Raw genomic sequence first — 25410 nt, 5'->3', positions numbered from 1 at the left:
CATGCAACTATTTTTCAGAATTTGGGATAAACATAGCAAACTATGTAGCTCACCCAACCTCTCTTGACGACTCCCATCACAGCCCTACCATATTGCATCCCTACGTTCAACACAACTTCTTGGTATGAAGCGGGAGCCAACCTTCCACCACCTCTTCCATTTGGAGTCTCTTTTAGACTACCCCACACTGACTAACAAATACTATCTCTCTGCCTCATCCCGTTGCTCATACCTCCAACTTAGGTCCTTCCTCAACCACGCTCAAAGACACAGTAGCCATCCGACTGTCTTCACCGCACACATTACTGCATGGGAACAAATGTATATAAATATGAAAATGCCACCACTGTGTAAACTAATCTCCATGTGCTACAAAGCGATACTAGACTATACTGCTTTCTCGTCAAACTGCTCCAATAACTGGCAACAAGAATTCCAGTGCACAATATCCCCTAAGCAATGGGATGACATGATCGCTGCCCCAACGGGCCTCTTAAAATCATCAACACACCTAGAACAACACCGTAAATTACTCTACAGGTACTTAGTATCATCAAGATTGCAGAAGATCTTCACACACACCTCATCTGAATGTAGGCATTGCCAGAGTTTGATGGGCACTATGTGCCATGTCTGGTGGCACTGTACACCCCCAGCACTTCTGGAAAGATGTACATGACCTAATCTCAGAAGTGACGTCCTATACGTTACCTTACATGCCACTAACTTACCTATTGCTTGACCTCCCCGATCACATACCTAAATTTGAAAGAAAGTTTATACTACATATACTTTCCACCGCACACCTCTTGATAACTAGAGCATGGAAGTCCCCCTTGCTTCCACAGAGACCTGCTTTAATAGCAGAACAAGAGAGACAACACACAACTCCATTCACCCCTTCCAAGATGTTTAAGGAGGCATGGGAACTTTGGAACACATGGAAATTGGGAACTAGGACACTTACTGTCCATACCCTGTAATGCTTATGTGGAAGTGTTATTTGTTACCTCAGCTTGCTGATCGTTAAGCCTACATGTTGACCATACTTCTGCTACTACATACTAATAAATACGTACATTCTGATGCCTCAATAACAAGATTCTGTTCTTGTGTTGCATAAGAGGCAATGTGTAATATGTGACATGTATCCACCCCTCCCCACATCCTATTCTTCCTTCTATATCCTTCCCCGTTTCCTTTTTTATAACCAATAAAATATCAATGGTCGTAAAAAAAATGAATAAATAAATAGATGCTTAAGGAGGCATGGGAACTTTGGAATACATGGAGATTGGGAACTAGGACACTTACTGTCCATACCCTGCAATGCTTATGTGGAAGTGCTATTTGTTACCTCAGCTTGCTGATCGTGAATCCTACATGTTGACCATACTTCTGCTACTACATACCAATACGTATATAAAATAAACACGCACATTCTGATGCCTCAATCACAAGGTTCTGTTCTTGTGTTGCATAAGAGGCAATGTGTAATATGTGACATGTATTCCTCCCTTCCCCACATCCTATTCTTCCTTCTATATCCTTCCCCGTTTCCTTTTTATAACCATTAAAATATCAATGGTCGGAAAAAATGAATAAATAAATAGATGCTGGGGTGAGATACACAGCAACAGTGCCCTGCTCTCCCTCGTGGCACTGAAAAGGAAAAACAAATATGTTAACCCGTTTAATGCTCAAGGAAGGCCAGGAGATGCCCAGCCATCTCTCCTTCATTACACGCTGGGATCTCAAAGACCCCAACACATATTTGGTTAGAAATTGTATTTTGCTTTTCAGTGAAACAGTGGACAGCAGTTCTGAGTAGCAAGCCTAGCTAGCCTAGTCCAAAAAAGGGCCTTTTCAGCCCATGAAACCATGCCATTTAGAGAATAGCAAATAGCGTTACAGTTTGTATGGTTTCCTATGGAGCGCTTTAAGCAGAACGTTTTACTAATTGGCATTGTTGTTGCTCTAATTAATTAAATGCATTTGTTGTGACTTTGCTGAAACTGTAAAAGACAGCTTCAGTGTCTTGTGAAGTGTCCTGAAAAATGGTTGGAGATGCACCATAAAAATTATTTTAAGAAAGGGGGACACATTTTTATGTTTATGTGAACAATTTTTTAGAGCGTTTATTTTGTATTGCTTGTCTTGTATACAACAAATGCTTTAAATGGTACTAATGTACTATTTATCGGATGATATCCTGAATCTTCAAGGTGGAACAGTGAAGGTCTGTGATGAGTCCTTTAAGCAGCGCATTATTTAACATAGTGTGGTTTAATGTGTTTTAACTATTCTGTATAGATCACCAACACATTCAGCAGTACAATGGATGTGATGCTTATCTTAATAATGTGTATGTGTACAACAATACTACCAAGGTGAGTCTTACAAATAGGGTTCATTGGTCATCTACAATGATAACATTAACAAATTCAAGAAATCCTAGTGAATTTTATGAGATTTCATCATTTATTAGGTCAAACTAGTCTAGCTTCTGGACATATACAAGGGATAGAGTAGAGGAAATAATATTGTCTGTTGTATGTATGTGTATTGGTATCAGAGTGTCATCATCTGGAGAGTATTTTATCAGTGTCCAGAGACAACAAAATTGGCAGCAGAAAGACCATCAGAGGGCAAGGGAAAATGTGACATGAAAAGACAGTTTTGACTGGATAGAGGAAGGACACTGAAATGAAGTGCATATCAACATTTTCCAAAGCTTATAGTTAGTATGTGAATGGACTACTAGGACTTAAGAAAGTCTGAAGTTCTTGTACTACCATCTTTCTTGGGCATTGTTCTGAATAAAAGTTATTCTTTGGCAAAATAACTGAGTTGTTGTGTTCCTGTACCTGGTGTAACCTGAAGAAGTGGTTTAAGTGGCCAGGAATTGATATTTGTATAGAACCATTGGTTGCAGTATTTGTGAGTATGTTGAGAAGGATACAGAAATTTCAAGCAAAACACATAGTAGCAGCTGATACAAAGAGTAACAGTTAGGTCATCAAGAGAGAAAATATGTATCTATCTGGAATTGGCATCCGAGAACACAACTCTAATACGCTGGTTCTGGCAATGAGAATCGAACTATATATAATATAATCTATAGTATATAAAATGTATTATTTGTTACACCATAATATGTGGGTAACTGACAAGGATGTTTCCAATACAGGTCAAAATAACTAAACTGGTCAAAATCTCAAATTTAGCTTGATGAGATCAGATGAGAAAAGTACATACATTTCTGAAGCATTATTCACTTTGGACAGCCGGTGTTAGCGAATAATAACAGTACCAACTAAGAGGTGAAAGAAGGTAGAATTGGTAATTGGTGACACAACCTACCATTACTGTACATCCCAATACAAAAAAAGTAATCCCTTCAATGTGTAAATGTCTGTACATATTACTGAGAAAAATAAACAAGAAGAGCACTATACCTTTGTTGCATTCTGTATAGTCCTTCGAACCATCACCTTGATATGAGGAGCATTGTTGGTAGGAGGATGGGTATAAACCTCTGCTCGTGTTATCCCCTTCCAAGAGCCCCCTTCAGGCCAACCCAGATCAAGCATAGGTGTTGGTATATCAGATTTACCTGGCCAATAACTAATACTCAAGTCATCGTCAAGTTCGGATTCATCATCTAACTCTACTTTACCTATTTGAGAAATGGTAGCAGAGCTCTCAATCAAAGCAATTTCCTCTTTAGACAAAAACTGACGAATCCCTTCATGTTTGATAGAGTTTTGGAAGGCTTGTGCTCCTGAAGACAACAGAGTTTCTAAGGCAGTCCTTTGTTTTTCGGAGTAAAAAAAATCAGGGTTTCCCTCAGTTATTTCCACATATTCCTTGTCTTCATCCAAGCATTCTAGCTGAGAATTTGCCATGTTTGAAACTATTTATCAAACGTTTATGTTGGTTACCAAACAAAAAAAATAAAATAACCACAGATTTTGTCAGAAGTATATTAGAGACTTTCAACCTGCGAAGAGAAGATCTCACTGTGCATGGTGATATCAAGTGATTGCTAGAAGAAATAAGAAATATATGTTAGAATTTGGGGAAAAAATGCCTTTTATTTCAGTATAATTAAATATATTTTCTGGGGGTGTGAATTGTTTAAATCAGTCCAGAAATCTATTTATATAATAATCTGAGTGATATCATAGATTGTGCTCAAACATTGGGCACGTTTCTTGAGGGTATGGTAAAACACTTACAGGGTTATTCATTAAAATGAGAATTCAAAGCTAATTTTAAATTTAAGGTCAAAATAGCAGAACAGGAACGATTCTCTAAGTCTACTTCTACTTCAGCTACATTGGCCTTAAATTTGAAATTGACTTTGAAGTCTCACAATGGATAATACTGTAATCAAGAGTGCTGTATTCAATTATATAAAAATGACATTTTAAAAATGGGCAGGGTGTGAGGGTGACTGTCAGGGTGACAGTGGGGGGGGGCAGGGTGTGAGGGTGACAGTGACAGGGTGACAACCGCAGGGTGTGATGTTGACGGTTTCAGGGAGACAGTGGGGTGACAGGGTGTGAGAGTGACAGTGACAGGCTGACGGTGTGGGGGGTGGGCAGGGTGTGAGGGTGACAGTGTGACAATGGGGGGCAGGGTGTGAGGGTGACAGTGGGGGGTAGGGTATGAGGGTGACATTGTGGGGGGCATGGTGAGGAGGGCGACAGGCTGTGGAGAGTTGTTTACATATCTTTTTATTTCAGTGCAGTATTCCCTGGTGGTCCAGTGACTTGCTCTCCGGCCTGCAGCTCCACTGGGTGTGAGCTTCAGACCAAGTTCTCGCGAGCTCTAAATAGAGTTGCCATGGTAACCCACAGCAACGCTCTGGGAGCTTGCAAGCCTTCCATCACATGGTCTGCAGCTCTGCACTCGGCGGAGCTGCAGACCGGACGGTCTCCCCAGCAGACTGATGGAGGAGCCCGGTGGCATACAGGGCAAGCTGCCAGGCCCCCTCCTGGTATCTGCCTCATGTTTTAGAGAGCCACCTCTGCTTCATATATATGCTGCCACCAGGCACGGAAGAGAGAAACTGCACCCTCCATCCCCAGCAACAACTTGGTCCAACCAGGGGGGAGTGTATCCAGGCTGTTTCCCTGCAGGACACTGGACGTACAAATGGGCACTTGTGGCATGAGGCCACCTGGACAACTACGCCTTTTGGGAAAGGCCACCAGACTATCACAGACCCAGACCGATTGGAGGTCTGGGGTCTGGATAGTCTTCCCGGGAGGGGGAAGATGTGTGCCAAACTCCCCTCTCCAAGTGAGTTTGCCACAAGTTCCTGGAGGAGCCTGTTTGCCAGCCTCCTGCCCACAGACTATGGACCCTGTGAAATATAATGTAAAAGTCTCTGTTCGTGCAAATGGGATTATATGGTTCAGTTACCGAACAACCACACAAAACAGAGACCACCCAAGAGCTTGTTAACACCTATGAACAACTTGGAACGTTTCTCACCGCAGTGTTCTAATTGTTCATCTGGGTAGCCAAAATTCCTATGGACAACCACGATGTGGCGGCCATCTTGTTGGCATGAATGCAGGCAGCGCTTTATGGGCATTAATCTCATAGAATTAAAATTGGACACAGAGAAACTCCCGAACACCGCTGGACTTCCACCATCGCCTGCGTTCCGTTCTAGACAAATTAGAAGGGCACTGTTTGGTGAAATCATTTGTCTGGATGAGGGGAACAAGCTCCAGGGTAAGACTATTGACTCTGTTCGGTAGTTTGTTCATTTTGGGCATGGGACCATGCCTGCAGTCCGTTAAATAAATGACATCCAGGAAATTCCTGAACCTCTGAACTGATCTGGGTGATTTTTGGATATGTTGGTCACCCAGATCAGGGCTATCAGAAGATGTAACTTTTATGTATTTTTAGGGTATGTTTTTTCTGTGCTTGGAGATAATTGGATTAGATTAGTACACTTCCTGATCCAATTATCTCCCAGGTACAGAGGAGGGATTATCTGATTTTGTTTGGGAGTGTCCTGGACCTGAGAGCCAATGTAATTGTGTATTTGTTTTTACTGTTGTTTACTCTCATGTCCAGGGGGATTGCCCCTTGCATGGGGACATGTATATAAGGCCAGTTGTGGCTGCCATTAAAGCATTCCAGCTTGTACTCCCAAAACTGTGCATCGTCCTGTTATTGGAGAGAAGAAAGATTTAACCCCTGTGTCCTTTTCCAGTGTGGAGGATTCCACGGGGAAAGTCCTTGTAAGGACTAGAGCTCCCAGGACTGAGTGTCTTCCAGTGCCTGGGGATGTCTAGAGCGAATTCCCCATTCAGCTCCTGGAGAGAGCGGTTCCAGGGCCCCAGTCAAGCCACGGTGACTGTGGGCTGAAGTGCTGTGGGTTGTCCCCTGTGCCAGCTAGGAAGTGGTCCTTGGTGGAGGTACCCACCTTGGGTACAGGGAGCTCTGTTACAATGTAACTTTAGAGGAACATTATAGGGTCAGGAACACAAATGTGTATTCCTGGCCCTATAATGTTAAAAACACTATTTTACCCTTTGTCCCCTCTTTGACCCCCTTAAATAGATTAAATACTTACCTCATTTCCAGTGCCACGTGGGTACATATAAGACAACATAGGCCTGATAGTTATAAGATAAGGTAAAATGCATCTCTTCAGGGATCCAAAATGCATCTCTTTTGGGACCCTAAAGGGTTCTACTTTAGGCATAGACATAAATTATTATTTTATTAATCTGCCAATTTTTTTTTTTGTAAATATGTTTTTTATTGACGAAAATGCAGATGTGTATAATGGTACGCTCCCCCTATCTTTTTCTCTCCCTCCCCCCTCCCCCCCCCTCCCTTTTATTTATCTCCTTTTCTCTTTCTTCATAGATGTCAGTATCGTGCGTTCCTTGTTCGGGTTTGTATTTTGGATATATGTTCGCTGGGCCATCTTCCTGGCAATTCGCTAGGCGTCTCCTATGTCCTGCGGTCTCCCTACCAACGTTTCTGTCATCAAATATTATGTGTCTGCTATTGCTTCCCTCTTGTCATTGTTCGGTTAGGTTAGGTTGTAGTGGTCGCGTGTGTGGTTTTTCCTGGTTGTAGTGTGTTTGCCCATGTGGGTTCCTTGCTCGGGAAGGTAGTTGGAACCATTTGTTTGTTCGATCTAGTGTTGGTGTGGTTGAGTCCTGGTGTTATGTCCCGTATCGATCGGTGTATGTCAGTGGGTATCTGTACCTTTAGTTATATATGTGGTGCTGGCGTATCGTGGGCCCATGTCAGTTGTGGTGTCCCAAGTTTCTCCGTTTGAGTTGTTGCTTTGTGTCTTCCTTTGTCTGAGGCGGTTCTCTACAATTCTGGGTGAATTCCCCTTTTGAGTACCATCTAACCTCACGTGTCACCTCCTAAGCTCCAGTGTTATCGCAAATTTCGCTAGTTTCCAGCTTCACAGTGTTATCAAGGGTGTCGTCCCTACTTGTGTCTTGCTCTGGATCGTGTTTGTGTTTGTGTGTCGTCTCTGGTTGGTCCGGTGAGGGGGGAGGGAAAGGGGGGGGAAGAGGGGGGGACGGGCATGGCCGGCCGGGGGGGGGTTCGTGAATCTAAGGTGTGCAGGTCGCCCTCATGGCGCGCCCGGGTCCCCCGTCTCCGCTCTTCTGTGTGGACATTATTGTGTGTCTGCCTGCATCTCGTCTCCTACACTATATATAATAGCCATGGCCTCCAGAGTTCCGTGTGTCGTTCTCCTCTGCCCAGTAGATCCGCTATCTTGGCTTCTGCAGTGCGTATTTCTTCCACTTTGTGCTTCCATTGTTCTGTTGTGGGTGGTTCTTCTTTCTTCCAATGCAGTGGGATCAAGGATTTCGCTGCGTTCAGCAGGTGCCTCATGATCGATTTTTTTTATAGGTAGAGGGCGGTTGCTCCGTATGATGTAATAGGGATGCTTCCATTGTCAAGTGTGGGGGGTCGTCTAGTATTTCTTGTATTTCATGTTCTATGCTCCTCCAGTATGGCTAAATTTTCGTGCAGTCCCACCAGATGTGCCGTATGGAGCCGGGGCCTTCGTTGCATCTCCAGCAAGTGTTCGGGATAGTCCGGATGTATCGGCTGAGTAAGGATGATGTGCGATACCAGTGTGTTAGCAGCTTATAGTTTACCTCTTGGAAATGGGAGCTCGAGGAGCTCTTGTGTTGTAGTATCAAGATTTTTTCCCATTGGTCACCCGTGAAGGATTTGGCTGTCCATTCTTCCCATTGGCGCTTGTACAGGTTGTTTTTTACTCTATGCCCTGTGATAAGGGTTTGGTATATCGCCGAGACTCTCCCGTCTGCCTCTGGTGTTTGCGAGCACAACTTCTCATACCATGTAAGGTCTCTGTGGATTTTAGCCCTGTGTGGCAGGTTATGGTAGAAGTGTTTCAACTGGGTGTAATGGAACTGGTGTAGGAGCGTGGTCGGTCTTAGCGGTTTCACTCCCGTATTGTTAAGCACATCGTGTATGGGTATGTATCCATTCTGGTTGTCTATCAGCCAGGCGGACGGTGCGAGACCATCGCCCAGGTGTGGGTTATGGGTTATGGGGATTAGCGGGCTCGGCTTGGGAGAGATAATCTGTCAATTTTTATTTAATTCCGGATACAGACTCATCATTATCACAGACGAAATGTAAAAAGAGTTTCACAGGATATAACACCATTTGTCATACATTGTACAAATATATCTTACAGACAGTATCACAAAATAAACTTGTGTCTTGACATACAATTCAGCTTTATCTGGTACTTTTTAAACAGTGGGTCTAATAAATACCTTACCAAACTGAGGTGCAGTGAGGTGCTAAAGGAGAAGGGGAGGGGTTGTACAGTGCTATGTTTCAAGAGCAGTGCCCGTAGGCCCTTATATAGGTGATATGATATATAGTCAGATGAGTAGGGAAGAGGGGGGGAGCTGTATCAGAGCCCATTCAGCAGGAGAGTTTTACTGATGTGCATCTTTTACGTTATGTGTCTAGGTCATGTTCATCTTGCTCTGGATGTTGGTTTCCCATATTGTCTGAGCTTCCAATTTATGAGCAATTGTGCCATATTGAGTTTTAAGCATATTTTCATATGTCCAGTTTAGGGATATTTGGTCATGTAAACTCTGCAAAGTTGGTGGGGTTATTTTTTTTCCCAGAGGGGGGCAATGAGAGTATCATAACTTTATGTCTACCTGATTGGTTTGCGTTTTTCACACTCCCACCAAACATGTATCATATTTCCTATCGCTTCATTGCTTCTCCAACATTTGTTGGTCGTATGGGGCCATATATTATACTTGCATACTTGCAAAAACATAGTATTCAATTATATCATTTTTCAACTGTAGGGTTATAGCTTCTTGATCCAAGGATAAATCTTACTGCTTACTGTCATGTGGGATTTCCCCCCCCCCCCTAGTTTGTGGCAAAATTGGAAGTACTTGAAACTGGTTTTTTTTTGCCTTCGTTTGGATCAACAGCAAAAAAACAAATGTGAGGAAGGCTGAACTTGATGGACACATATCTCTTTTCAGCCTATGTAACTATGTGTACTAGCTACCATGTACCACCTGTACAGTAGATTTTGTTGTGTTTCTAAGTAAGTGGCGCAAGAGGTGAGACCTTTTTGGGTTGTGTATGTTTTTTCCCACTCATTTACCTCAAATGTCTGAACTAGTCAGTGATTTTTAAATTACGTCTCCTTTTTCTAACTATTGGTTTAACCACTTATAATTTGCATTGTGTGGTGGTTGGTGTCTCCTTTTTCTTTTTAACAGTGTTTGATTATTGTTGTGTTTGTATTGTTATTATCATTATAATTGCCTTATTAATTTCTAATATTCATTTCATAAATAGTGCAGCTAAGCTGTCCTCTCTAGACTACTTGATATAGAAGTTGGAAAACCTCTATATTTGTATCTACTTCCCTGACTTATGTATACATTGTATTGATGCATTGGATATTATAAGGGAATATACTAAAGTGAGAATTCAAAGTGATTTTCTAATTTTAAGATAAAATACCTAAACGTAAAGCATAGCTAGTTAAGAGTTTTTTTCCCCAATTGGGCTACTTTGGCCTTAGTTTTTAAATTCACTTTGAATTCTCACTTTAACCTATTTAACCCCTTAAGGACTGAGCCAATTGTACAAGTTGTGATTAAATCAAAACGTAAACAAAACCTTGAATCTGCGCTATATGTCCAGGCGTACCCACACTTATCATATATAATTTTGTTCAGGAGAAACAGGACTTTCATGTCACATCAAATATTTTTTTAGTTCTGCATGGCATTTTAACTGTGAATGTCACAATACCGTTAGCTGTTACTGCAATAAAGTACACATATTTGTATTCAGCGATGTCTCACGGGTAAAACAGTACCCCGAATGTACAAGTTTTATGGTGTTTTGGAAAGTTACAGGGTTCAATATTGTACATTAAATTTTTCAGTTTATACACATTGAGATTTGCCAGACTGGTTATGTTGCCTTTGAGAACAAATGGTAGCCCAGGAATGAAAAGACCCCAGGATCGCGACCGCCGTTGGGGGAACGGCGGGGACCCGGTAAGTACAAAGGACGGCGGGGACGTTCTATGCTGCCCGCCAGCGTTTAGGCCCACCCCAAAAAAGGACGGCATAGAACATCCGCCACCCCTAACCCCTTAACCGCATTTTGGGGCCCTAAATGCCGGCGGGAGGCATAGCATGACTTCAAACTGGGGTTTTTTTTTTTGTTTTTTTTCTCTTTTGGATCAACAGCAAAAAACAGGTGTGAGGAAGGCTGAACTTGATGGACGCAAGTCTCTTTTCAGCTATCTAACTATGTAACTATGTAACTATGTAATATATATATATATATACAGGGAGTGCAGAATTATTAGGCAAATGAGTATTTTGACCACATCATCCTCTTTATGCATGTTGTCTTACTCCAAGCTGTATAGGCTCGAAAGCCTACTACCAATTAAGCATATTAGGTTATGTGCATCTCTGTAATGAGAAGGGGTGTGGTCTAATGACATCAACACCCTATATCAGGTGTGCATAATTATTAGGCAACTTCCTTTCCTTTGGCAAAATGGGTCAAAAGAAGGACTTGACAGGCTCAGAGAAGTCAAAAATAGTGAGATATCTTGCAGAGGGATGCAGCACTCTTAAAATTGCAAAGCTTCTGAAGCGTGATCATCGAACAATCAAGCGTTTCATTCAAAATAGTCAACAGGGTCGCAAGAAGCGTGTGGAAAAACCAAGGCGCAAAATAACTGCCCATGAACTGAGAAAAGTCAAGCGTGCAGCTGCCAAGATGCCACTTGCCACCAGTTTGCCCATATTTCAGAGCTGCAACATCACTGGAGTGCCCAAAAGCACAAGGTGTGCAATACTCAGAGACATGGCCAAGGTAAGAAAGGCTGAAAGACGACCACCACTGAACAAGACACACAAGCTGAAACGTCAAGACTGGGCCAAGAAATATATCAAGACTGATTTTTCTAAGGTTTTATGGACTGATGAAATGAGAGTGAGTCTTGATGGGCCAGATGGATGGGCCCGTGGCTGGATTGGTAAAGGGCAGAGAGCTCCAGTCCGACTCAGACGCCAGCAAGGTGGTGGTGGAGTACTGGTTTGGGCTGGTATCATCAAAGATGAGCTTGTGGGGCCTTTTTGGGTTGAGGATGGAGTCAAGCTCAACTCCCAGTCCTACTGCCAGTTTCTGGAAGACACCTTCTTCAAGCAGTGGTACAGGAAGAAGTCTGCATCCTTCAAGAAAAACATGATTTTCATGCAGGACAATGCTCCATCACACGCGTCCAAGTACTCCACAGCGTGGCTGGCAAGAAAGGGTATAAAAGAAGAAAATCTAATGACATGGCCTCCTTGTTCACCTGATCTGAACCCCATTGAGAACCTGTGTTCCATCATCAAATGTGAGATTTACAAGGAGGGAAAACAGTACACCTCTCGTAACAGTGTCTGGGAGGCTGTGGTTGCTTCTGCACGCAATGTTGATGGTGAACAGATCAAAACACTGACAGAATCCATGGATGGCAGGCTTTTGAGTGTCCTTGCAAAGAAAGGTGGCTATATTGGTCACTGATTTGTTTTTGTTTTGTTTTTGAATGTCAGAAATGTATATTTGTGAATGTTGAGATGTTATATTGGTTTCACTGGTAAAAATAAATAATTGAAATGGGTATATATTTGTTTTTTGTTAAGTTGCCTAATAATTATGCACAGTAATAGTCACCTGCACACACAGATATCCCCCTAAAATAGCTAAAACTAAAAACAAACTAAAAACTACTTCCAAAAATATTCAGCTTTGATATTAATGAGTTTTTTGGGTTCATTGAGAACATGGTTGTTGTTCAATAATAAAATTAATCCTCAAAAATACAACTTGCCTAATAATTCTGCACTCCCTGTACACTTTTACACTTTTTTTACACTTTTACATACACTTACACTGTCCAAGTGTATTTTAATATTAATATATGTACATATGTATATATAATTACCGTATATACTCGAGTATAAGCCGACCCGAATATAAGCCGAGGCCCCTAATTTTACCCCCAAAAACTGGGAAAACTTATTGACTCGAGTATAAGACTAGGGTGGAAAATGCAGCAGCTACTGGTAAATTTCTAAATAAAATTAGATCCTAAAAAAATTATATTAATTTAATATTTATTTACAGTGTGTGTATATAATGAATGCAGTGTGTGTGTGTGTATGAATGCAGTGTGTATATGAATGCTGTGTGTGTATGCAGTGTGTGTATGAATGCAGTGTGTATATAATGAATGGAGTGCAGTGCGTGTATATGAGTGCAGTGCGTGTATGAGTGCAGTGTGTGTATAATGAATGCAGTGCAGTGTGTGTATGAGTGCAGTGTGTATGCAGTGTGTATATAATGAATGCAGTGCAGTGTGTGTATATGAGTGCAGTGTGTGAGTGCAGTGTGTATATAATGAATGCAGTGTGTATGTATGAATGCAGTGTGTGTATGAATGCAGAGTGTATATAATGAATGGAGTGCAGTGTGTGTATATGAGTGCAGTGTGTGTATATGAGTGCAGTGTGTGTATATGAGTGCAGTGTGTGTGTATGAGTGCAGTGTGTATATAATGAATGCAGTGCAGTGTGTGTATATGAATATGTATATTTTATTATTATTATTTTTTTTATTTATTTTTTCGTCCCCCCTCCCTGCTTGTTAGCTGGCCAGGGAGGGGGGCTCTCACTCCCTGGTGGTCCAGTGGATGGGCTGTAGGAAGGGGGCTGTCAGGAAGCTGTAACTTACCTTCACCGCAGCTCCTGTCAGCTCCCTTCTCTCTCCTCCGTCCGTGCAGCTCCCAGGTCAGCTTCCTCTGCAACTCTCTGCAACCCGTGGCAACGCTCTGACCCTGCGGCTCTCGCGAGAGTTGCAGAGGAAGCTGACCTGGGAGCTGCACGGACGGAGGAGAGAGAAGGGAGCTGACAGGAGCTGCGGTGAAGGTAAGTTACAGCTTCCTGACAGCCCCCGGTCCTTGTCTGTATTATGGCAGTGTAAATTGCCATAATACAGACAACTGACTCGAGTATAAGACGAGTGAGTGTTTTTCAGCACAAAAAATGTGCTGAAAAACTCGTCTTATACTCGAGTATATACGGTATATATATATTATTATTATTATTATGTTATTATTTATTTAGCGCCAACAAATTCCGCAGCGCTTTACAGTGGGTGGACGAACAAACGTGTAGTTGTAACCAGACAAGTTGGACACACAGAAACAGAGGGGTTGAGGCCCTGCTCAATGAGCTTACATGCTAGAGGGAGTGGGCTAAAGTGAAAAAAAAAAAAAAAAAACATTTCTCAATAAAATAAAATGTTAGACAAAGGTGGTAAGTGGAGTATCTCAAGTATCTGTTCTTGTTCTCTTCTTGTAAATATGTTTATGAGTTATCTTGCAAAGGAGTTGAAAGCCACATGTCAGTGTTTGCAGATGGAAATAAATTAGGTAAGCTAATACAATGTGAGCAGGATATTCCTTTATTGCAGAGGCATTTGACAAATTATAAAACTATACAGTGAAGTGGCAGACGAGATTTAAAGTAGATAAATGCAAAGTTATGGATTTTGGAGTTAGGAATGCACACACACACACACACACACACACATATATATATATTTATTTCTTTAGGGAAACAATAAATAAAAAGGAATTGGTGATAGTTATAGACAACAATCTAGGCAACATTGCTACCGCCAGTAAGCTTTTGACGTGTATAAAATGGGGTATAAATTCACATACCAAAAACATAATATAGCTTTTTTATAAATAAATGGCAACAGCCCACCTTAAGTATGTCTTGCAGTTTGGGGCCTTTGTTTACAAAAGGATGTTACAACGTTAGGAAAATTGAAGATGCACTCTACAAAATTAAAGGGGAATTGAAGATTTAGTGATGAAATAAGTTTAGAACAATTGAACTGGTTTACTTTAGAAAAAAAGATAGCTTACAGGGGATATGATGTCATTATACAAATATATGCTGGGCTTTTACAAACACCTCTCTGATAGCCTTTTCATTATTGGGACTACATAAATGACAAAAGGTCACCCATTTAGACTTCATGAAATAAAAGTTTGCAGAGGAAAGATTCTTTATAGCGAGAACAATAGAAAGCGGAATTCTCAGCCTTAATAATTTGCTTTAAAATGAAAGTATCCGCTCCCACCAGCCTGTCTAGGTGCACTGGATCCGGGGAAGGCCAAGCCCCATATCAAGTATGTCAACCTCAAAAACCCAGTCGGGTTGAAACATTGATGCTTGCTTGCTCCAATAAAACAGATTTTTGGCTATAACCTTGAGTGCCTGGACCACTACTTTATTTAATAAATTTGTTTTGTCAGCTGCTACTATATATATGCTTTTTTGGAAAATAAAATATTCAAGTATATAATAGTTAATACTTGGTGTAACAGCTTGCTGATCTAGTGAGGAATCTGACTTTGTATTCAAGAAATAGTTTTTTTTCCAATTTGTGACAAAATTTAATGGCCTCAATGGAACCGGTTTAGGAGCTAGTATTATTTTTATGAAATGTAAGTGTGCCTGTTTGTGTGTGCCTATGTGTGCCTGTGTGTGTATGCTTTTGTGTGCCTATCTGTTTCTTTTTCTATTTCTGCGCTGATCTGTGGTTTTGTGTCTATCTGTATCTGTGAGTGTCTGCCTGTCTCTGTGTTTTTTGTGTTCACCTGTTTGTTACTGTATCTATCTGTGCTTGTGTGTTCCAATTTGTACTTATCTGCTTATCTGTCCGTCTGTGTGTGTTTGTGCATCTATAAGTAACTATGAGTGTGTCAAGAGACATTTTAAAGGGTGGAGTTAAGTGGGGGACACAATAATTATTTAACCCTTAAGTGTTTTTGACCCTAGCAACATCTCTGGCAAATTAACTGAGCTTGTTTACAGGTACATGTTAATAAAAGAATAGAATTATATATGTGAATATATATATATATATATATATATATGTGACATATAGACATATATTATGTATATAATATATGTCTATATATCATATATTTATAATGTCATACTAAGTGTATTTTTGTATTAATATATACATATAGTAATATAAAAATACACTTATAATTAAATTACACGTTTATATATATATATAATATATATAATAACTATATATATTGTGTGTGTGTGTATATATATATATATATATATATATTATAAAATACAAATAATAAGTAATTTAAATTCCATAAAAACCTGTAAAAATAATAATAAATTTTTAAAAAAAGTTATATATCTATATGAAATGTTATTCTAACTGTATTTTGATATTAATATATATATATATCTCAAAATACACTTAGAATGAAATTGTGTATATATATATCTATGTATATATAAATAAATAAAAATAATTACATAAATAATTATATAAATATACACGTAGACTTCAAATATATAAATATGCATATATATTTAAATTCTACGTGAGTATTTATGTAAAATTTTTACATAATTAAGTAATTTTATTGATTGCAATTTGAAGTCCAGAGCATTTAATTTGCTAGCACTGTATTTTACCCTGTAACTTTCTATGACACCCTAAAACCTGTACATGGGGGGTACTGTTCTACTCGGGAGACTTCGCTGAACACAAATATTATTGATTCAAAACAGTAAAACATATCACCGTGATGATATTGTCAGTGAAAGTGACTTTTTTTGCATTTTTCACACACAAACAGAACTTTTACTGATGATATAATTGTTGTGATACGTTTTCCTGTTTTGAAACACTGATATTTGTGTTCAGCAAAGTCTCCCGAGTATAACAGTACCCCCCATGTACAGGTTTTATAGCGTTTTTGAAAGTTTACCCCCATGATGGCATACCATTTTCAAAAGAAGACAACCCAAGGTATTGCAAATTGGGTATGTCCAGTCTTTTTTAGTAGCCACTTAGTCACAAGCACTGGCCAAAATTAGCGTTCACTTTAGTTTTTAACTTTTTTCACACACAAACAAATATGAACGCTAACTTTGGCCAGTGTTTGCGACTAAGTGGCTACTAAAAAAGACTGGACATGCCCCATATTGAATACCCTGGGTTGTCTACTTTAAAAAAAAATATGTACATGTGGGGTGTTATTCAGACATTTAAGACAGATAAAAGTGTTACAATGTCACTATTGAGAAATGTTTGTATGTTTTGAAACCGCAATATCCTACTTGTACCTATAGCCCTATAACTTGCAAACAAGCATGTAAACACTGGGTATTTTTATATTTAGGACAACATTTTGAATCTATTTTGCAGTTTATTTCATTCGCTTTTCAAATAAAAGTAAAAAAAAATTACTTTTTTCAATTTTTCATCATATTTTTTTTTTTTTAATTTAAATGAAATTACATGAGATTATATAAATAATGGTATGTAAAGAAAGCCCTTTTTGACCTGAAAAAAACGATATATAATTTGTATAGGAACAGTCAATGAGAGAGCGGAAAATTACAGCTAAACACAAACACCACAAAAGAAAAGAGGCCTGGTCGCAAATGTACAACATCGCAAAAACAGTCCAGTCCTTAAGGGGTTAAACAAACCTGGTAAACCTGTCTCAAAAGACAACATAGACCCAGCAAACCAATCTGGCAACTGAATTGGGCAAGCCCTATAGTGACTCTATATCTTTTCAAACCACCATAAAACCTGTACATGGGGGATATTCGTGAGACTTCGCTGAACACAAATATGAGTGTTTACAACAGAAAAACATATCACGATGATGAAATCACCAGTAAAAGTGCAGTTTTTGTGTAAAAATAACGCAAAAAACAAATATGAACGCTAACTTTGGCAAGCGTTTGTGGCTAAGTGGCTACTACAAAAGACTGGACCCCATTTTGAATACCGTGGGTTATCTACTTTTACAAATGGTATGCCATGATGGGGTTAATTTTCATTCCTGGGCTCCTGTGTGTAGGGGGGGTAGCGGTGCTGTGTGTAGGGGGAGTAGGGGTGCTGTGTGTAGGGGGAGTAGGGGTGCTGTGTGTAGGGGGGTAGTGGTGCTGTGTGTAGGGGGGTAGTGGTGCTGTGTGTAGGGGGGGTAGGGGTGCTGTGTGTAGGGGGGGTAGGGGTGCTGTGTGTGGGGTGCTGTGTGTGGGGGGTAGGGGTGCTGTGTGGGGGGGGTAGGGGTGCTGTGTGTAGGGGGGTAGGGGTGCTGTGTGTGGGGTGCTGTGTGTGGGGGGTAGGGGTGCTGTGTGGGGGGGTAGGGGTGCTGTGTGTGGGTGTGTAGGGGTGCTGTGTGTAGGGGGGTAGGGGTGCTGTGTGTAGGGGGGTAGGGGTGCTCTGTGTAGGGGGGTAGGGGTGCTGTGTGTGGGGGGAGGAGTTGAAGATGCATTACATTTAAAAAAAAAAATGTTTTTAAACATATTAAATACTTATTAAATCAGTATGGCTGTGCCCCCCCCCCCCTTCCCTTCTTCTTACCTTTGGTGAAGGGGGGGGGGGGGGACACAGCCATCCCTGGTGGTCCGGTGGTGGTAAGTATACAGGACAGGATGGCAGGTCCTGCAGCTCTCCTTTTCTATCCTTCCTAAATAATGTGTAACCATTTAGGCTAACTGCCCAGTCATGTGTCTTATTCCACTATGTTTCCAATATGCCAATAATGTAATATTTCTCAGTGTATGCTAGTGCCTCTAGTTTCCTCATTTTGTTATTTAAGCTCATTACATTAGTAAGCATACATTTAATATTATCATGAGTCACTTGTACTTTATGTGAATTTGTATTACTGTTATTATTACATACATGTTGTGCAGAGGTGAAACCCCTCTCCTTTCTGTCCAATCTTTGTAACTTTTGTAAATGTCAGTGTCTCTCCCCCCTACCACTGGTTTAAAATCTCCTCCAGCTTTCTAGCCATTCTGTCCCACAGTACAGCAGAACCTCATTCTTTTAGGTGCAATCTATCAAGACTATAGAGATTGTACCCAAGTGGAAAATCAGCCTAGTGCTCTAAAATGCCAAAACATTCATTCCTACACCATGACTATAGCTGCAAATTAATCTCCCATTGCCTTTCTGCTGTAGCCAGGTGACACAGGTAATATCTCTGATATGATGATTGTTCTAATAACAGGCAGTAGCTCTGCCCTACTGATTGCTTGGTAAGTGGGAGAAGAGGAAGGGTTATGTCAGGATCCTGGCGATGTGTATGTAGCTTCTTAAATGCCAGCCAAATGTAAAAATAATTTCAATGTGTGGAAATAGTGAGCACCTACATTAATTACAGTTACACTGCGCATCTACACTGTACAAGGCATCGCATACTTAAAGAGTACAAACCTCTCCCTCCACCCCTTCTTGCAAGAATATGGCCCTGGGGTTTGAAAGATGTAGATTGTGTTGTAGATGTGATTTTAAGTGTCTCTGTACAGTTTCAGATGACAAAATGGAGTTGTGAACTGTGTGTTCCTATCAAAGTGTGTTTCTCTGCAGAGTGGAAAACAGTGCTGGGAAAAATGAAAACAAGCAAGGCTTGTAATGGAAATCAAAAGTTAATTGTAGTATAGAATAAAAAAAAACAACCACGTGACACCCAGAATGATAAGATAAACATTGACTTAGCATATCAAATGAAACATATACAATGTTTCTTTTAGTGTAAAAACATACCTTAAACATTATTGTATGGCTGTGATATCTACGGTATATTAGAAAATAATTTCTTCAGTGCCACCCAACATATTTCCCTCTTTTATTAAGTAAGCAAACGTTGCTCAGACAAGGAATTAGGTTTAACTTGAACGCAGATTACTTAGCGGACATATCAATGCAATACTAATGTCTAAATCCAGTAGATTTAGAGGTGCTACTCATAAAAAACAGAAAGACTGAAGCATGGAAAACTTATGTACTACACTGACTGTAGCCCAATGGAACTTGAGCAGCATAAGTGGAATAGGACCTTGACAGGGGTTGGAGGCGGGCTTAGGGGGAGAGATAGGGCTGTGCTTTTGAAGTTTGATTTGGGGAGCTGCCTAACATAAATAGGCTGACCATTTTAGCTCCTGTCACCATTAACTTCCCTACCAGTTCGAGTTGGTTCCTCCCTCCCTCCCTTGGGTTGAGTTCTCTTTATCCCTGCTTTGTCACAGAGGCGGGGTTAGTTAGGGGGTATATACAGGCATACATAGTCACGGGGGGAACCACAGAGGAATTAAGGACGTTTTGGCTGAGTGGTTCCAGTTGGTCGGTTATAATATTGGTTCTAATGTTGGTGTTAAGTTGGGGGTTCGAGCCCGGCGGTGGCTCGGAACCTTGGTGGGGTAGGGGTATCCGGCTATACCCCTACCAGGATGCAATACATGTTATGGAATTTGGATAGGGTTCGGGTATCCGGTTATATCCTTACCGGGGGGCAATACATTGGTATGGAACTTGGGTGGGGTCTGCAGCAAAGTATAAAATGTGTGATATAACCATTTGTTTATTAAGGTGCTGCTACAAATCCACAGTGAGATCAATCACTAAATTACACCAAATTTACCAAAATATAAAACACAACAGTGGATAGCGTCAAGACCATCAATTTTGCATGATTTTCTACTAATACACTCTTTACTTGTATGTGTTTTTCACATGGTATTTTCAAACTAAGGTTAGTGTGATAATGTTGGAGTTAGGGTTAGGGCCAAGGTTAGCATTATAGTGTAGGATATTGATACTCTAGAAAGAGTTCAGAAAAGGGCTACTAAACTGGTTCATGGATTGCAGAATAAAACTTACCAGGAAAGGTTAAAGGACTTAACATGTATAGCTTGGAGGAAAGACGAGACAGGGGGAATTTGATAGAAACAGTTAAATACATAAAGGGATTCAACACAGTAGAGGAGGAGACTATATTTAAACATATTTAAACTACCACAACAAGAGGACATAGTCTTAAATTAGAGGGGCAAAGGTTTAAAAATAATATCAGGAAGTATTACTTTACTTAGAGGGTAGTGGATGCATGGAATAGCCTTCCAGCTGAAGTGGTGGAGGTTAACACAGTGAGGGAGTTTAAGCATGCGTGGGATAGGCATAAGGCCTTAAAGGACCACTCTAGGCACCCAGACCACTTCAGCTTAATGAAGTGGTCTGGGTGCCAGGTCCAGCTAGGGTTAACCCATTTTTTTTTTTTATAAACATAGCAGTTTCAGAGAAACTGCTATGTTTATAAATGGGTTAATCCAGCCCTCAAAGCCTCTAGTGGCTGTCTCATTGACAACCGCTAGAGGCGCTTGCGTGATTCTCACTGTGAAAATCACAGTGAGATCACGCAAGCGTCCATAGGAAAGCATTGATAATGCTTTCCTATGAGACCGGCTGAATGCGCGCGCAGCTCTTGCCGCGCGTGCGCATTCAGCCGAATGGGAGGAGAGGAGCAGGATCGGAGGAGAAGAGCTCCCTGCCCGGCGCTGGAGAAAGGTAAGTTTTAACCCCTTTCCTCTCCCCAGAGCCCGGCGGGAGGGGGTCCCTGAGGGTGGGGGCACCCTCAGGGCACTATAGTGCCAGGAAAACGAGTATGTTTTCCTGGCACGATAGTGGTCCTTTAAGATAAGGCCAGGGGCTAATTCAAGTATTTTGAAATATTGGGCAGACGAGATGGGCCGAATGGTTTTTATCTGCCGTCACATTCTATGTTTCTATGTTTCTATAGTAGTGTAGATGTTAAGATGTTTACTATTAGGGAAGCACTGTATTATGCATGTACCGAAGCTGTCCAAGAATAGTAGGAGTTACAGACACAGGTAGTAGTCTCTGTATAGAGGATGAATAATGGTGAACTATGTGCTAGGTACAGGGTTAGGTTTTTGGATAAGATTAATGTTAGAGTTAATATTAGGGTTAGGTGTTGTGTGATAGGGTAATGAAAGGGTTAAAGGCAAATGTTTGAATTTGGGTAGAAGTGGGACATACATGTCCCTATGTTATCTGAGATTATTGGAGATTAATTCATGTTACAGTCCCAGCTATTTAATCTTGGGAGTGACCTGGTTTAAAATGGTGGCACATTCCACTCGATAGTGTAACTTTCACTAATCTTGTGGTTACTGGGATATTTATTCCCCATTCTGCCAGAGGTTATGACACCTTAAATAATGTGAACTACACATTACTTTCCATCTTTAAGTGGATCATTTTTTTTTTTTTTGGATCATTTTAATGGATGATGTCACTACCCATGGAGTAATGTATTCTAAAACCTGATCTGCGTGAATAGATACTGTTAAAATTAAATGCCTGTTTATATATAGGTAAACAATGAAATTGTAATATTTGGTGGGTAAGAAGTAATGTATAGAGTACATGTATAGATATGCTATGGCATTTATAGTTATACTTTTAATTACTGTAGGTTTCCTTTCTGTTAAAGGATCACTATAGGCACCCAGACCACTTCAGCTCAATGAAGTGGTCTGGGTGCCAGGTCCATCTAGGGTTAACCCTGCAGCTGTAAACATAGCAGTTTAAGAGAAACTGCTATGTTTACAATAGGGTTAATCCAGCCTCTAGTGGCTGTCTCATTGACGACTGCTAAAGGCGCTTCCGCACTTCTCTCTGTGAAAATCACAGTGAGAAGACGCTGACCTCCATAGGAAAGCATTGAGAAATGCTTTCCTATGGACTGATTGAATGCGCGAGCGGCTCTTGCCGCGCATGCCCATTCAAAGCTGACGTCGGGAGAGAGAGGAGATTTCTCCAGCGCCGAGGGAGCCCGGCGCTGGAGAAAGGTAAGAGTTTAACCCCTTCCTCCCTCTTCAGCCCGGTGAGAGTGGGACCCTGAGGGTGGGGGGGGGACCTAAAACCCTATAGTGCCAGGAAAACGAGTTTGTTTTCTTGGCACCATAGTGATCCTTTAACATGCTTTTTAGTTGTATCTCCTGTAAGGATTGTCAGACAATATATAAGTGTATCAAAACAGTGATGAGAGGTGGGGAATTACACTTGTTTTGTTTCTAATTCTTTTTCTTTTTGAATATGCAGCTTTAATTTAAATTTAGGGCACAATCCTGTAATTTAATAAGAGGTTTTGACAACTGTGGTGTCATGCTGGATAATATTATCAGCAGTAGTTGACATCTACTGCTGATAACAAAAAGACCATGGATTGCAGCCAATGTGCTCCACCCACTTTGGCCCTAATGTAGCAGATTCCAAGGGTCTTTATTAAAAAATGCATCATAGCAATTTACATTTTTTTCAGTGCTTTTTGTGTTCAGTGCTTTTTGTGGAAAAACAAAAGAGATCCAGGTTAAAAAGAAGTTGTTCTGGGGCCCTTAATTTCTGATGATAGCCAAGTTGAACGTGTTCTGCTAAACATGCGCTAAATGTGATTGTAACGTGAAGTGGCTACTGCAACATTTGAGCATTACATACTAGTAGCCACCCATTGTTAAAGAGGAACAGCCACTTCCAGAGAAGTGATAGTTCCTTGTTCCTTCATGAAAGTAAACATGTTTTCAGCATTTACTAGGGTGAATAAATCAGCAGAGGTAAGTAAACATTTCTCTCCTGCTGCACTTCAGCACTGTGATGGCTTCCTTCTCCCATAATGCCTTGGGCATGTGCATTCATGCTCGAACATCTAACTGAAAAATACTGAATGTGTGCATTTGCCATTTTCTTCAACAGCGCTGCACACATGCATGCGCACACCTTGTGAATGGTGCTGCGGGAGTTAATGGCTAATTTACATACTTTGCCAAGCTTTGTCTGACAATATATGTAAAATAAAATAAAATAAAACAATTAATTTAAAAGACAATGTAATACATCACTTTAAGTTAGCTATCACATTGTGTAAAATTTCCTCTTCAGGGGGATTCCTAAACAGTTTCCATTATTTATGTGTAAACATTGTAGCATACATATATTTTAATATAGTCAAATGGGTCTAATTTTATTACCACTTATCCCATATGTTTTACCTTGCACCTTAAGTGCGAAAGAGAGAACGAGAGATAGAGAGAGAAAACGAAAGAGACAAAAAGAAAAAGAGAGAAATATAGATTGAAATGTGATTATATACATTATTCTGTCAAACATCTAGATTGTAAACAGGGCCCTCTTCATATCTTAATCTCCTTGTCAAAATATATAACTATATAATTGTACAGTACTTCAGAATATGTCATTTAATTACAAATATCTAGAAAGTATACTTCCTCGATCCTCGGTACAGTTTTTATGCTATATTTTCTGGGTGTACCATAAAATGAACTACTCTCCTTTCGTTTTTACGCAGTGAAGCTTAGACTTGATTTTTTTATTGGCGTATTTAAAAGGGTGGGAATGGTTAGATAGATAATGTGAAGCTTTTCAATGCCATCAACTATTAAATAATATATAACGAACGAGCGGCTGTTTGTACAAATAATACTCTTACTGCTGTAAGCTGTCAGCCTGCTGTCATTCCCAAAGGAAGGTAACCAGGACGCTCATTGTTTTGTATAAATCATTAACGCATGGTGGCAAAGGGAGGATATAGACAAAGCTAGGAGATTAATAGACATAACTGCCAGTAACTGAAAATGTCATGTGATTACCTCAATGCAAAACCTAAAGAGGTATATTTTTGATATATATTTATTCATGCAATATTTTACCAAGCAATACGTTGAGATTTCTCTTATATTTACGTACGTCCTGGAGTATAAATTGTATACACATACATTTTGAGGGTCATTTCGCAAATACACAGAGCTGTATTTGGTCAAACTATAATCAGGGTTATTTACTAAAGTGAGAATTTAAAGTGAGTTTTACTTTCAAGGCCAGAGTAGCCATACTGAAAGCATAGCTGACTCAGAGAATTATTCCCGTTTGGCTATTTTGACCTTAAATTTGAAATTCCTTTTGAATTACTTCCGTAGGTTCAGATTTTATTGTTAAATCAGCATAAATCATATAGGATGCATGAGTATTCACTTTCATAATGTTATCCTGTGGGTGATTTTAAATAAAAGATGCACTGTATTAAAGAAAAGGATGACTGAAACGTGTTGCTAATAGGCTTTTTAAAACAGTATTATGATAAAAGCAGTATATGATAAAACGTTATACATACATATGTATGTATAAATTCTTAGTATACCTCACGAGATGTTCTCTTCATTGTTTTTGAGTCTGTTCCCAGAGCTTCCACGTCCAGCTCTTGTAAATCAAAAAAAGTTTCTCGCAGTTTCTTGCAGCGATGATGTCCTTTGGGTTCTTTTCAGTCTGCGGCAGTTTTCTGTGCTTTTATCATTTTTCTTTGATTTATGCATTGAAGAAATTCCCACCTACAAGTCTTCCAAGTTTTTAAGGCTTATGTTTCTGATGACAGAGCTCATAATATCCAACTCCTCTTTACCAAATGCATGAAATGTTAATAACCAGCCTGGGTGCTATTCTCTCACTAAGAAAGCAAGTGAAAAAAGGTTAGCAGGGCTGTTCCCAGTGTGTGGCTTTCTTTTACTTCTCTCCACCTGCTGTATTATCCTTTCCTTTGTTCTTCCTGACATAATGCCAGACACTGAAGACACACCAGCAGGTCATGCAGTGTGTATACCTCTGGCAACCAGGAAGTACTCTCACCTTAGCAGATCATTTGAATAATGTGAAAGCTGAGATGCGAAATCAGAAAGAAAAAAAAAACAGAAATATGTGGAAGGGCTTCACCTTGTTAAACATTCATACATTTTTTTTTATTATTATTATTATTAGTAGTATTATTTGTTGTTGTTGTTGTTGTTATTATTGTATAAGCAAGAACTCATGGATAGTGGAATAAAAAACAATACTATTTTTTTTTTTTCTGTTTTC

General features: G+C 40.1%; 1 protein-coding gene across 1 annotated transcript in view; it reads right to left on the bottom strand.

The window, feature by feature from the left end:
• Nucleotides 1–25145, bottom strand: part of FAM83E (family with sequence similarity 83 member E) — a 102438-nt gene extending 77293 nt beyond the window's left edge. The window contains exons 1-2 of the mRNA XM_063436815.1: nt 24701–25145; nt 3459–4048 (exon numbers count right to left, since the gene is read on the bottom strand). Coding sequence (XP_063292885.1) covers nt 3459–3908 — 450 coding nt within the window. The 5' untranslated portion in view covers nt 3909–4048; nt 24701–25145. The remainder of the gene's footprint in view (nt 1–3458; nt 4049–24700) is intronic.
• Nucleotides 25146–25410: the final 265 nt, after the last annotated feature.

This window comes from Pelobates fuscus, chromosome 11, assembly GCF_036172605.1.
Source record: "Pelobates fuscus isolate aPelFus1 chromosome 11, aPelFus1.pri, whole genome shotgun sequence".
In the NCBI taxonomy this organism is placed as follows: Eukaryota; Metazoa; Chordata; class Amphibia; order Anura; family Pelobatidae; genus Pelobates; species Pelobates fuscus.
This window is presented reverse-complemented; position numbering and strand designations above follow the sequence as displayed.